This window comes from Chelon labrosus, assembly GCF_963514085.1.
Source record: "Chelon labrosus genome assembly, chromosome: 1".
Taxonomy (NCBI): Eukaryota; Metazoa; Chordata; class Actinopteri; order Mugiliformes; family Mugilidae; genus Chelon; species Chelon labrosus.
In genome coordinates, this window is record NC_140337.1 from 38,156,593 (window position 1) to 38,171,986 (window position 15,394).

The 15,394-nt window shown below is 41.9% G+C and overlaps 2 protein-coding genes across 2 annotated transcripts in view; one reads left to right on the forward strand and one right to left on the reverse strand.

Annotated features, from left to right (window-relative positions):
• Positions 1 to 2,248: 2,248 nt before the first annotated feature.
• Positions 2,249 to 4,720, reverse strand: LOC311494088 (uncharacterized protein). Its single transcript, XM_084552952.1, has 5 exons — positions 4,414 to 4,720; positions 3,643 to 3,736; positions 3,102 to 3,431; positions 2,827 to 2,998; positions 2,249 to 2,587 (listed from the first exon to the last, which is right to left on the reverse strand). Exons 1-5 carry the CDS (start codon positions 4,566 to 4,568, stop codon positions 2,436 to 2,438), a joined length of 903 nt encoding a protein of 300 aa, XP_084409078.1. The 5' UTR covers positions 4,569 to 4,720; the 3' UTR covers positions 2,249 to 2,435.
• Positions 4,721 to 8,424: 3,704 nt separating this feature from the next.
• Positions 8,425 to 15,394, forward strand: part of LOC311490485 (butyrophilin-like protein 2) — a 35,473-nt gene continuing 28,503 nt past the window's right edge. The window contains exon 1 of the mRNA XM_084547980.1: positions 8,425 to 8,598. Coding sequence (XP_084404106.1) covers positions 8,532 to 8,598 — 67 coding nt within the window. The 5' untranslated portion in view covers positions 8,425 to 8,531. The remainder of the gene's footprint in view (positions 8,599 to 15,394) is intronic.

Here is a 15,394-nt window from a genome sequence, read left to right on the forward strand (position 1 = left end):
TTTAAAAAGTTTGTGATGTTCAAAAATTAAATGTTTCAAATAACAACTCATACCATGAGTTACAGTTGGTGAAAACACAATGTTCACAATTTGAATTAAAAGGAGTAACAATTGCCAACAGGTATCCCCTCTTTTAACTAAATCTCCAAATATCAGTGGGGCATTGCGTAGGAGGCACCAAGACTGAATAGCATTAAGTCCAAGATCTTTGCTGTTGTCATCCAGCTTAAGCCCACCTGGCCTGTTCTTTCTCTGTGTGTATCCATAATTAAAGCTAACAATTCTTTCAGACAATGAACTCAGGGATATTGAATTCTTGATCAAATACTGAAACACAAGCTTTAACTCATATTGGACCACTCCTTCTAGCAGGTCATGCATTATGTCTACAGCATAATTGTTTGACGAATGGAAAAACTGGAGAGAATTGAGTGGACAGTCTCGTTTGACACCAAATGCTGATTTCAAAGCAGGATTTTCCTGGATGACACGAACATGCTCAACATGAAGGTCTTTTGAACGTAGAGTTAAACCTGGGTGATCTTCACTTTTATCAGTTAAACATAACCTACAGCAGTACGTCGCACTGAATGATTCAACAAAACCAAAAAGTGCATGTAGAGCTAAATTGTCTCCTGTAACCTGAATGACTGAACCCTTCACAGGTGTAGCTGAAAAGGGCAACTGTATTCCTTCAGTCTCCAAAATCTTAAGATCATCAATAAGTGGCTTCAGAATTGGCTCAAACCCATATTTCTTAAGATCCTCTGAGTGAAAGAGAGCGACAAGATGAATATTCATTAACACAGAATTGAGCTTTGGTGATAAATTTCTCAAAACGAAATAAACACATCCAAGTTTGTGCACTCCCTTTTTTGAGCCCAATGGATTGGCAGTTTCAAAATCGTCATAGTAGAGCTGGATCTGAAGAGCGGGTTCTTGCTGAGAAAATAAACTATGATTTTTAAAGTAGGACCCATCACTTATATCTCTGTAAAATCCCTCCTGGTGTGGTTTTACTTCTTGGAAACTGTTACAGAGTTCACTGTTACTAAACATAGATGAGAGAGACCCCCGGATAGGTACATACATGAACTTATCATCAACCGGAACTTGCCTGTATGTGCCTGTTATTCTGTCTCTTCTTACATCAAAACGGACACCCAGAACATGCTCTACAGGTTCTACTATATTCCATTTATTTTCAAAATGCCTCATCCTTTTAGATTCTGTGTTAAGACATGAAAATGGGTTTTCTAGTTGATCAAAACAACTCTCAACTCTCTCCAAAGTTTCTCTAGATGCATCAGAAGACAAACAATTAACAACAGCTTCCTTTGTGTGAGCATGGATGTCATTAACCAGTTCCTCCATTGAGCCAACTAAACACTGCACAGTACTCTCTGGAACACCTGAGGCTTGAACCTGAGCAATAACAGAGCTGCACATGTCCAGTATATTCTTCTTTTCAACTGGAACATGTGTAGTGACCCTCACAGGAGGATCCACATTAACTGGTGTGGAAGGTCCAGCTACAGGCTCAAATTCAAAACTGCTGACGGGATCTGGATCAAGACAGTCTTTATGTGCTCGAGATAGGTGACGTTGGTAACCAGAATATGTACAAAAAACAAATGAACAACCAGGCTCTCCACAGTTCAAACGCAGAGACCTTCCGGGATACAATCCATGCTCGAACTTCAAATGTCTAAATAACATTGAACAACTGGTGTGGTGTACCTTGCAAATGTAACATGTGTACATTTCTGGTCAAAATGTATCGGTCTTCAAACTTCACAGGGAAGAAGCCTCGCTCTGATTTCTTTTACCCGAGGACTCTCTTTCACTTTGCCGACGTCGATGCCATACACGGTGGTTTGGATGAAGATGAAGAAGCTGGACAGCGCATCATCATACGACACGGCAAAAGCATAATGCGCCTTGAAGAGCTCATCAAAGACAGCAACTGGGGTCTGCATCCTGCAAGGAATGGCCTTCTGGTCCAGGATGATGTAGAAATCCTGGATGCTGTTGCTTCTTTCTCCGACACCGAGAAGAAAGGGCTGTTTGGGGCCAGTTTCTTTAAGGAAGGTCTCCATGCTTGACCCCACCTGGGAGAGAGGGAGAGAGAGAGCGAGAGAGAGAATGTTTTTACTCAAGTCATTTTAATTCATGTGCGACTGACTGTATGAATGGATGTGCACAATACAAAACTTGATGAATTAATATTTGATAGATAGATGTACACAAGTAATTAATTCAGGGATGGATCTATGAATGTACACAACATTACATTAAGTACATTTTTGTGTGATGAATGGATGGATGACTTTTTAAAAACAATTTAACTGCACCCCCCCAATTACCCTGCCATATTGGCTCCTGAAAACCTTACATCAGCTGACATGAAAACCTTGCATTAGTGATGTACAGTCCTAAGAAAATACCTTCATGAACTTGATCAGGCGTCTAGCAGCCTCCGATGCGCTCATCTTGCCGGCCTTCTTGCCTTTAACTGTTGGAGGCAAGAGGTGAAGCAGCAGAAGGATGGCGGCCATCTCAGAGTCCCACTCTTCAGAATGCCACACTGCAGAATTAGAAGTGACACTATAAAATGTCTTTTATTTCCTTATAAGCATTACAGCATTAGTTATAGTAAAGTTATCTTAAATTACACCATGGATTGAATATGGTTAGCAGTAAGGTGCAGTATGTGATTTGTAGTAAAGGGGCCAAAAACATGAAAGAACACAACAATGTCCTCTTTTGTTGTGTACACTAAAGGCATGTGCAATCTACTGTGTCCACTATTCAGTTAACACTTACCACCATCATCAGACTCCTGTTGTGCAGACAGAAGTAGCTCATCCACATGCGGACTCGGGGTTAGATTCTTGCAGCAATCTGCGATGACTCTTGGTTTGAAAAATGTTGGCCACTTGGAGAGGAATTTACGAGACACCTCCTCACCAAAGATCATTGTGAAGTCTTGGTCGATCTTAAACAGAAAATGTTTGTGTGTGTGTGAATGAGAACACCATTGTAATGGCGCTATGGGTGTCAATTAATAAACAGTCGTCAGCAATTCATTTTATGTTTACCAAGCCAGGTGTATCCAAGAATCTGGGAAAGAGATCCAGGACAGTAGAGGCAGTATCCGGGTCTTGAACCACCTTTTGCCTGTGCTGGAATGTTGCCTTCATCTTATTTTTGACAAAGGTCGTATCACTTGAGTGTTTCATCACCGATATGGCTTCCCTGCATTCATCACCGGTCAACTGCTTCTCATCTGAACGGATACTGCGTGGAGTCTTGGGGCCCTCTTGGAAAGTGGTCCTGGATTTCTTGCTGTCTTGAGCAGAGTTCCGCTGAACAGTTTTCAGCCTCCACGCTAGGTAGCCGGAACCACTCTGGTGATCATAGAAATGTTCCTGTTGATAAAGAAAAACACATCGACTCACATCAACTGAGGAAAAACTCCAGGAAAACCCTTTAACAGTGAAAAAATTGGAGAAACCTCAGGGTGAGCAACAGAGGAGGGATCCCTCACCCAGGACTGGCAGACGTGCAATAGATGTTATATACAGACAAAAACAGTTTACAACACAGAATGTATGGGAATGCATTATTGTTTATACTCACATAGCCATTCTTGGAATCCGGGTCCTTCAATTTAGGGAACAGTGTTGTAATCCCAAGTGCGTAGAGGATCCGCACATTCACCGGAGGGACCCTCCTGAAAAGAGATAGATCACTCCTCCAAAAACTGCAAATTTCATTTATGAGCACTTGGGTTATTATAGTTAACTAAAACTAAAACTAGCAGTGAAAAAATAATTTAGTAAACAGAAAATAAAAATAAAAATGACATTTTTTCCAAAGAGGAGAACTAAATAAAAACTACAATAATAATACAGAAAACTAAAACTAAAGTGAATGTCAGATAACATCAGCTTAGTTGTAGTTAGATATGCTAAAGTTGCAGGAAGAAAAGGCCACAGCTCAATATGGTACAACTTAAGAGTACGACCCACAGGTAGATAAGAGTGAATGGAAACGTGATGAGGACTGATGGGAACATTATGGGATGCAACTAAAAGGGAAAAAGTTCATCTTCAGAGGTCTGACAGAGGCTTTCTCCTAAAACCTGAAAAACTAAAACTAAGACCGAGACCAAATAAAAACTAAACTAAAACTGCTTCATCACTTGTTGAACGAACTAAAACTGAACTGAAACAAAAAAGCAAATTGAATAGCTAAATAAAAATAAAAACTAATGAAATACGTAAAACTATAATAACCTTGATATGCACATGGGTGTGGGTGAAGACATAATCGGCAGCGACTTTTGGAGGTGAAAAAACACACACACAAAAAAAAGCACAACCTGTTATTGCAAGTGCATTCACTTACCCATGGCTCTCCACCATATCTGCCACAAGAATGTTTACCATCTTTCTTCTTGTAACATCACTGATGGTGCTTGTTTTCTCATACTCTTTGAATATTTCTTTTCCACCAGGCTTTGAATACAGAGCGACTCTAACATTCTGAAACGACAATTGCATAACATTCACACTGCAGGTACAGTAGGTATTTCAGCCTGTGCCCCGGGCTGATGTAACAGTTGGTTAGGGGGTGCATGATAAATGAGAATTAGCTAACATAACGGAGCTCTGGGTCTTCAGTCCGACACCTACTGAAGCTGCAGTACTAATATACTTATTGTGAAATTTTAATGTAAGGTTTGACATCGGTCTAATTGACATCAGGGTCAATATCAGGTGGTTAACTTACATCTCTCTACGTTGCTATCCAGGGGTCCTTCAACCAGCTGTCTTTTCTGAGCTTTGGTAGATTCCAGTATCAGCGTTGAGTCAGAACCTGATGATGACCCTTGGGATGCACGTGATGGTGATGGTGACCAGTCTGATAAAGATGAGCCCTCTGAGAACTCCACCTCAGAATTGCTACCTAAGAAAACACACAGCCTTGCATTGTAAATGACGCAATTGACCACGAGAGGAAACGAGTTACAGCTCAATTTACCTTTTGTAGAAAACAGACTCAAATTCTTTAAAATTAAAAATATAAGCCTGCAATCCCTTACCATCACATTCTTCGGCCTTGAAAGACACCCCAGATGACTTCAAGAGTTCATCAAATATGTCCGAATCCACTTCCACGTTAGAGGAATCCTTCAGGCTCAAGGAAGCAGAACCTGGCAAATTGAATTTTGCCAGCACTGAAACATAAAATACTGTAGATAAGCAAGATTTGGGAGGGACAAACATGCATTAATGAACAGAGCTGATGAACTATAAATACACCGGAGTTAGCAGGAAAGCTAATTTTCATCTGTAGTCTCTAGGAAAAACATTGGAAAACCCTAAATGCACAAATAAACATGACAGTCAAATTAGCCTAACAGTTACCTGCTTGCAAAAACTGGGAGTAATTGTACTCGTCCTCCGCCTGTGGTACCCTGACCCATTTGCTGACTCCTTTATACTCTACAGGAACCAGCATGTCGCTTCAAAGACAAGAATGGCATAATTTATTATTCCTAATTTCTTACATTTACACCCAGTGTTTCCCGCGCTGGCTGGGGGGTAATTTGAACACTGTGCAATTGCGACTACCATGCGAATGACAGCGCAACATGACACTGACGGTGATGAAGGAAGGTGAAATGCTGTTTAAAAAAACAAAAAACACTTTTTTTTTGTCATACTATACTCGTATACACTATCGTGTACACTTTTTCAATACATTCCTATTACTCAAAAAGCCATTCCTTTATAGACACTTTTAGGCTAGCGAGCTAAGCTAACGTTAGCTAGCTAGCCAACTTCGCTAGCTAGCTAGCAGCCAAAGTCAACCACAAAAAAAAAAAAAAACCCCAAAAAACCGCTAATATCAATCCAAAAGAGACAATTTTATCGACCGAAACTTAACTTACCGTAGAAAGAAGAGATTTGGACGGTATGACTGCAGTCTGAGTGCCGACTCTGTGTGCGCCACCAGTGTGCCAGTCACTGCCACGGGCAAGCGATTCTAATGGTGGGTGTGAACGAGCCAGAGTGTAAATTCAGAGTGACTCTCAGGACGACGGATATCAACTCTTACACTATCAGGAACGGACTCTAGGGGGAGTTAATTTTGATCAATTCTGAGTAAAATTAATAGTAACCCCTGTTAATTTACACCAACACTAAAAAAATAACACTGGCACATTTGCTGTGTACTTACGGTACAGGTGTCAGGACACCAACTTCATTTGGTGGATTCTTAGAGAGACAGCAAGCTCAAACTGTGGCATCGACACCTAGCAGAGGCATTTCTGGTGGCACCCCCAGATGCCACGGCAGACGCCACTGCTCATGCTGTCAGGATATTAGCTTTATTTTGAAAGGTTTTCTTGATGAACCATCAACCAGGGACCATCTTCATTTTACCAACACTTGCAGGACACTTCACCAGCAGGTTAGCAGGCTATGTCAATGAAGAGTCTCAGTCCTCCTCCTCCTCCTCCTCCTCCTGAAAAGCAAACGTCAGCAGTTCTGCTGGAGAAGACTCGTCATCATCTTCCTCCCAGTTGCTCAGTTCCTGGAGCATTTCTTGTTTCTCCTCTTCCTCCATGGAAAGGACAGCAGACAGTCTGAGTGTCCCCTCAAACTGTGTCTGGAGGCACCAGTCAGCTGCAGCCACGACATCTCATTCCTGCAGTAAAGATGAAAACCTGCTCAAAGTATTTTGTGTGTATTGATGTCAAGTCTTAACATTTCCAAAGTATTTCCTGCACAGCGTTAACACACAGATCAGATTTAGTAATGAAGAATGCTGTCTTTATCAACCTAAAGTCAAATAATCAATGTGTATGTGATAGAATGAGCACACACTAACAGCCTGTGGATAGAAAATGCCAGGATGTAATATCATGCTTTGTGTCCCTGTTGTCTCGTTGTCTCCTGTTAGTGTCGTCTCCAGCGTCTTCCTTTGTGTGACTTCACTTCCTGTTTTATTTTGAAGTCTTCCTGTCAAGTTTCCCACCTGTTGTGATTACCTAACCTCTCCCACCTGTGTTGATGGCACCACCTGTGTCTCGTTTCCTCATGTATGTAAACCCTGGGTTTCTCTTTGTGTTTGTCACATGGTCTGTACCTGTCACATGGTCTGTACCTGTCACATGCTCTGTACCTGCCACTTGTCCTGCTCTAGATTCTAATATTTTGCACATATTTGTGTTCCCCGGTAGAATTCCTACTCCTGTGAAGCCATCATGATGTTAAACCTGTTTGTTCTTTTAATATTTAATGTAAAGGAGCTGAAAATGACTGGACACATAATAGTAAATAAATGTCTGCTCTACACACCTGCCTGTCCCAGGTGCTCGCTGGAACAAGCATGATTTTAATGTCCAGGCCAGGCAGTGGCTGCTGGACTCTGTCTCTTCTGCAGCTTTGTTTCTTTGACTTCCACCTTTAACAGGTCTTCCTCTGGAGGTGGGACGTCCTGTATGACAAAGAGCTTTGATGTAACCATAGCATCATGACCAGTATAGATCTGGACACAGATGTTCCTGTTAGTAAAACATACAACATTGTAAATGTGTTTCTTCAGACTTTGTTAGCGTAGCATCCATTTAGCCAAAAGTGGACGGTTGAGATCATTTTTCACTTTTTGCTCTATTCTACATTTCTGAGAATCTAATGACTCCACCAGTATATATGACTGACAGATGATCAGACATGTTCCAGTTAAACTGAACACTGAACATCATGTTATTTAGAGAGAAAAGAAAGACTTTAAGGGAGCTTTGAACTGATTAAGACTGAAGTGAAAAGGTCATGTAGTGATCCAAGGTCAGAAAGGAACCTGAAGAGGAGCATAGATGTAGAAAACCATCAGGTCAAAGCCAGACTCTGAATATCTAGAAGAGTCAATGTCCTCAGTTCCTCTGAAGCCACGTCATTTAGTAGAAAGGCTGCAGCACAACAGACGCATGCACACTCTCCTCTGAAGACTAGTAGGTCCTGTTGGTCTGGACATGTCTTGACATGTTTGATTTCTGCTAGAGACGTCATGTGACAGAAACCTGGATCATGTTTCCTCCTTCATCCAGTGTTGGAGTTTAATCATTAATATACTAATGTCAAATATACACTTTACACGCTCTTCATTCATTTGGAAGCTCTCTACGTGATGGTAGACAATGATTGACAGGTGAGATATGTTGTTATCGTTGTCATGGAGATCATTATCAGTGACACTCAGAGCGTCTCTTTACTTTCTGTTTGTAGTGACTTCTGTGGTTCTTTATGGTTTGGTTATCGCTCCACCTCCACCTCCATCGCTCCACCTCCACCTCTGTTGCTCCACCTTCCTGGTTGATTGAGCGCTAGCGGCTGAAAGAGAGATGTGTCATCACCGTCAGAGACTTTCAGGTTTACTTCAACCTTCCACTGAATGCGATCTAGTCAGGTTGATAGATTGAAGTCAGGTAAACAGAGGAGGAAGAAGAAGACAAGATGGCTGCTGGAACATCAGCGTGTCTCTGCATGACTTTACTGAGCGTCGTCCTGTCTGTCTCTGCTGGTGAGTTGAAACCAAAGCGTCTTTAGCTCTGACATGTTCAGGAGACAACGTAGAGTCTGACTGGATCTAGAATCAGGGCTCTCAAGTTTATCAACTTAGCTTGGACTGAGATTATTATTTTTTTTTTTAAGGGGGGCAGGGTGAAGTGTGTCTGAAGATAATGTATTAGTATAGTATTAATCTAAAAAAGCACAAATTCATTTTATTTATGTCTTTCAGGACAAAAACCAACAAGTAGAGAAAAGACATTTGTCCATAAGTGTCCCCTTGAACAGCACTGGTCATTGTCTCCTGTGTTTCTAGGAGGTTCAGTCTGAACATGCAGACAGCATACGTGTGTACATTTACATGTTAACAGTTAAAAACAGAAACTCAATTACAGTGGCAGTTCTACATTGAATTACTCTGAGTGCTGTAACGCGGTAATGTAAGGCATTCCAAAAACAAATTGGGTAATATTTTACTCAGGTCAGTAACGCGCGTTACAGTGCATTTTAATCTGAAATGAAGTGGTAAAAGATGACTACGGCTGAAGCAAGCTTGGCATCGAACAGTACATTTTCGAGATGGACATACTCTCATTATTTTCAGTTTGTTAGAGACAAAGACATGAGGAGCATAGTAGTGTAATAATTGCGGGTTTTCACTTTTAGCTATAAAAGCTGGGGATGTCAGAACCTCTGAACAAACACACAGACAAGGATCAGGGGTGGAAAGAGTACCAAAAAACCTACTCAAGTAAAAGTACTGTTAAAAGAAGTCCTTCACAAATGAAGTTAATCAGAACCATGTCAACCTTTGCTTGTGTCACATGTTTGGTTCCACCCACTGCCTCCAAGTCAGATAGTCTTCCTTGCTTGGGTTTGTACTGGTACCAGGGTCCACTTCCGTGCTGCCATGAGGTCAGTGTAGACTTTCATCTTTGATGGATGTTTCCTCTGTGAATAAACATCATAAAATAATCAATACCATGTTTTCATTAAACATACAGTTAAAATATTTTTGATATTAATAGATGAATTTATATTTTTCAAAGTGACATGTAGAAAGAGTAGACTGGATAAGTCACAGTTTCCCCCATCTTGGGGAAACTGAACTGTCTGTTGCCGGAAGAAAGCACTGAGAGCACTGAACGAAGAGAGTTCAGTTTCTCCAAGATGGCGCCCGCCTGGATATGCGAGCCAGACGCGAACGGTACTGTATTCCTTTTTTAATAAACTGCCTGTATACTTGCAAAGTTATCAATGCTTCGGTTTACATGTAGAGACCCTAGTTATGCTACCGTGTAAGTGTGGTGATATTGTGAGCCTTGTTAGTGGTATAGAAATAGTGATTTCTTTTTATGTGTCGGTGTGCCCCGAAGGCTAGCGTTATACGCTAAATAGCGGTTTGCAAGAAAACTGGTCACATTTGACTAACAAAACAAATGCATGAAAACAAATACCAGAGAACGGTCGAACTCGGTACACGTGTTATTAACCCCAGGTTCATTTTGCGCCGGAGTTCCCCTTTAAGTATGACCAGATTGACCTCAGGTTCTCCGTGCGTGTCTCTCTGTCCCAAATCCAACCCTTCTGTGTCACCAACGGTCACCAACGTTTCTGACCTTCTGGCGCTGCAGTCGTCCAGAGCCAATCAGATGGACAGTTAGTGGCACGCAGACACAGTGCAAGTTCATTTTTTTTTTTTTACTTTGTAACGGAAGCTATTTAAAATGTAGTTAAGTAAATTATTTCCAATAATATGTACTTAAGTAAAAGTAAAACTACTGATTTTAAAAAGTACAAGTACACAAAAAACTACTCAATTACAGTAGCGAGAGTAAATGTAACTCGTTACTTTCCACCCCTGACAAGGATGATGTATAATAGGGAACAATCTTTATTAATAATTGGCAAGAGTTCATAAAACACGTTGGGGCTCCGATCTGACAGGGAGATGCCGGTCGGGGGCGCAGGCTTCCTTCTGGAGGGTCACAACAACGACAGGCTCGCCTCCAATACCACTCAGTGACAATCCACTACACATCAGGCTAGTATCACTAGCTTCTAAGGCACGCTTTAACACAGCACGCTGAGTCCATACACCACCCCACACACGGCTAACCTGCAGTATATGGCTCCCCTAGACCGCCCACCCACAGGCCCGTCACTCCTGCCCCGGCAACCCCACCACTTCATAGAAAACACACACACACTAAATAACAAATACATACAAACGGCGAGACAGGAAGTGGCGGACGGCCAGGAAGACGTTGTGGCAGCCGCACAGGGAGCGATGGCCGCACGGCACTCTCTACAAAGGGCCCTGATCTAGCTACAGGAGGCAACCAGCCCCCCCCCCCCCCCAACATGTGGATCACCAACTCCCCCTGGCTACCTAACTTCGTCGCCGGCAGCTCTATATCACTGCAAACGACACCCTGCCCCGCTAGCAGAGTACCGTGTCGCCGAACGTGTTGCTCCTCTCTCCCCACGCCACATCTCCCGCCTTATCAGCAGAGGTGGACAGAGTACACACCTTCACTACTTGAGTAAAAGTACAGATACTCCTTGTCAAATATTACTCCAATACAAGTAAAAGTAGCTTAGTCAAAATTTTACTTAAGTAAAAGTATTTAAAAAGTATCTCAGGAAATACAGGAAAGGAAAGTAGCTTTATTGTCATTATACAATCCACTCTACAATCCACATCCTCTCTCTTTCTCTTGCAGACAGCTTCTCTCTCTCTCTCTCTTTTTATACAATTACGTTTAAAATGTTCATCAGCAATTTAACAAACATTAAGCTAGCTAACGTCAGTAGCTACTTTACATACCGTGACGTGCTTTTTCATGTTGGAAGACGAGTTCTTGTAGGCCGTGATATCATTTGTTCGCGGTAAACACAACAAACGTTTAAACTGAAACGAATCAGTTTTTGTGGCAAAAAATCTCAAACATGGGTCTGAGATGAGGCCACGGGTGCTCGCTGGGAGTTTCTCCAGCTGTTTCTCCAGTTTCTTCCTGCATTGTATGGATTGTATGGCATGACGTAGTACAGGTACGGCACTATGACTAAGACAAACCATATGTGAATCAGCAGAAACTGTTTATTTTCTCAGAATTTTGAAAAAATAAAATAAAATAAAAAAATAATCAGCTGACGTAAGCTCAAAAGTAGCGAGTAACGAGAGCATCAACAGAAATGTAGTGGAGTAAAAAGTACAATATTTGTCCTTCAAATGTAGTGGAGTGAAAGTAAAAGTATCTGTAGTGGCAAAATTTTAGTTTTTAGTTTTCGTTCCATTATAAAGCCACTTCCTTCAGTGTTCGCAGCAGGCGGTTTCTGACTCGTATCCAACCCAAAGAAGAAATAATTCACTGGAACACGATTGTGGTGCGTTCTTGAATTTAATCCAACATAAAGGGTCCGTAGTACAAGTTGCATTCATTCTATAAGGCTTGGACACGGTAAAAAGCTGGTTTCATCCAAAAACTGCTCACACTGTCTGAGTAATCAAAAGCGCACACCTGAATAATCAAAAGCGCACACCTGTCTAATCACTAAGAACAGCAGCGTACGTCACCAGGCATCAGACTTCTACAAAAATTCATATTAAACGATAAACTATCATAATCAAATTAGATCTTAATTCAAATGTTAATTGATATTATGCAAACTTCTGAAAACAACATTTTCACTTGATTTGGCTCTTACATTTCCGGCCCCTAATTGGAAGGCAAGCAGACTGACAATTACTTAAACAATAAATAGAGCCAAATATATGTTTCAATGTTAACTATTAACTAAAATTGTCAATTTCGTGTAAACAAGTACCGTTAGTAAATGCAAACAGAAATACTATCACTGTATCATAAATATTAATGTTCAGGTGTCTGTCTCACAAATAAGACACAGCTTGTCAACAGGTCTTTCTAGAATGTTAGTTTTTGTCTTGATCAACACACGCCGTACAAGTCCTTTTGAATCAGGAATGACCTGAACAACTCTCCCCAACACCCACGAGCCCCGTGGTGCTGAATAGTCCATCACCATGACAATATCTCCAGTAGTCAGGTTCTTCTTGATCCGAGTCCATTTTTGACGTTGTTGGAGCAGAGGCAAATATTCACGCACCCATCGCTTCCAGAACAAGTCAGCAAGGTATTGTACCTGCTTCCATCTTCTGCGTGGATATGAATCCTCCTTGTTAAATAATCCCGGTGGCAGGATGGGCTGTTTCTTCATCAAAAGCAAGTGGTTAGGAGTCAATGCTTCAAGGTCTGAGAGATCATCTGTTGATGTGGTCAGTGGTCTGTCATTTAAAATCGACTCCACTTCACAAAGAACTGTCTGTAAACATTCGTCATTGACTGCTTGCTCCTTCAGCACAGACTTCAGGATCTTACGAACAGATCTTATCTGTCGTTCCCAAACTCCTCCAAAGTGAGATCCTGCAGGTGGATTAAAGATCCACTGGATTCCCTTTTGCATAAGAGCATCTTCAATTCTTGATTGGTTCCACTGCTCAATGGCTTCACGCAATACACGCTCAGCACCAACAAAGTTTTTTCCATTGTCTGAACGTATGATGGACACTTGTCCTCTTCTGCATATGAAGCGACGTATTGCATTCAGGCAGGAGTCAGTGTCCAGTGTATGTGAAACTTCTATGTGCACTGCTCGAGTAGTAAGGCAGGTAAACAGTACACCATATCTTTTAACAGTGCAACGGCCTTGCTTAACATCAACTGGCCCAAAGTAGTCAATGCCGACATTTGTAAAAGGTGGTTTGTCAGGTAAGAGTCTGTCTTCAGGCAGATCTGCCATTTTCTGCTCTTGTGCTTTGCCGCTGACTTTTCTGCAGGTTACACATCTTGACAGAAACTTTCTCACCATTGAGTTTGCTGAGGGAATCCAATATTTCTGACGCAGTTGTGAAAGCATATGGTTCCTCCCACAATGTCCAATCTTTTCATGAATATCTTGCAAAATCAATGTTGTGACATGTGAGTTCTTTGGGATTATGGCTGGGTGCTTTGCATACTCTGGCATTGCTGATGCACAGATACGGCCACCAACTCTTATTACTCCATCTTGAATCTTTGGATCAAGTTTTGACAAATGACTACTCCTCTTCACATTTCTGCCTTTCTGTAACATGAATATTTCTTCTTGAAACTGTTGGCCTTGGATGAATTTCATAATCTCCATCTCAGCTTTCATCAAGTCTTCCACAGTCACATTTCTTTTCACTGCTGACCTTTCATATTGTTTCCTCTGGTGCACCATCTTCCTTTCACCACTGAAATCTGCTTGTGATTGTGTTTTCCGCTTCTTACTACGTTGAAGAAGCAAGTCCTTAAGCCAGAGAAACCATACCACAGCTCTTTTCAACAGGTACCAGCTGGAGTAGTGGTTAATCAACTCATGAACAGGATTTGTAACTTCTGCTGCCTGAGTGAGATGCACTTTCACTGAATGTCTCACCTCGCTGTCTTCTCCCACAATTTTCACATCATCAGGTCTATCCGGCCACTGACATTCTGGACCTTTAAGGAATGCTGGACCATGAAACCAGCTTTGGTTTCTCATGAACTTGGTAGGCATCAGCCCCCTGGATGCACAGTCAGCTGGATTAACTGAGGTGCTGACATATCTCCATTGCTGAGGCGTTGTTGTCTCTCTGATGGTGGCAATACGGTTTGCAACAAAAGTCTTGAAACGAAGTGTTTCATTTTCAATGTACTTCAACACAGTTGTGCTGTCAGTCCAAAACATTGAATCAAGCAAGTTCATCTGAAGTTCTCTTTTTAACAGTTTGTCCATATCCACGGCTACTACTGCTGCAGTCAACTCCATGCGTGGAATAGTGGTCTGTTTCAGTGGGGCAACACGTGATTTTCCCATCATGAAGGCACAATGAACACGTTCATCCTTATTTGTCAGCCTCAGGTAAGAAACTGTTCCGTAACCTTTTTCACTGACATCAGCAAAGTGATGAAGCTGTGCTGTAACAACAAGTCCAAAATCCACTGGTCTTACACATCTGTCGACACTCAGCTCTGACAGCTGATGTAGCTCTTGTAGCCACATATTCCATCTTCGGCCAAGCTGTGGTGGAATTTCGTCATCCCATGCGAGGCCTTCTTTACACAGTTGTTGCATGAGCATCTTTGCCGGCATGATAGTTGGAGCTAAGAAGCCCAGAGGATCATAAACTGAACTTGTCACAGACACAATTCCTCGTCTTGTAACTGGTTTATCTTTCAGACTGATTCTAAACTTGAATAAGTCAGACTCAACACACCACAACACTCCTAAAGCCCGTTCCACAGGAAGTGAGTCATGAACAAGATCCAGATCTCTCACCTCTTTGGCTCTCTCACAATCTGGGACAGAAGCAAGCAACACTCGGCTGTTGCTAGTCCACTTCGTCAGGTGAAATCCACCACTAGCACATAGTTTTGTGAGATTTTCACACAGCTCACTGGCCTGAGCATCAGTAGTGACTGATTTTAGGCAGTCATCAACATAGAAATTCTTTAAAACTGTGTCCACTGCCTCAGGTGGTGCATTACAGCGATTTTCTTCTGCTGTTCGTCGAAGAGCGAAGTTGGCGCAGCTGGGGGAGGAAGTAGCTCCGAAAAGGTGTACAACCATCTTGAACTCAGCAATGCTGTGACTTAAGTCCCCCTTTGGCCACCACAGGAAACGCAGCAGGTCAGTATCTTCATCAGGTACTCTCACTTGATAATACATTGCCTCAATATCAGCCATCATAGCAACTGGTTCTTGTCTGAATCGAGTCAGTA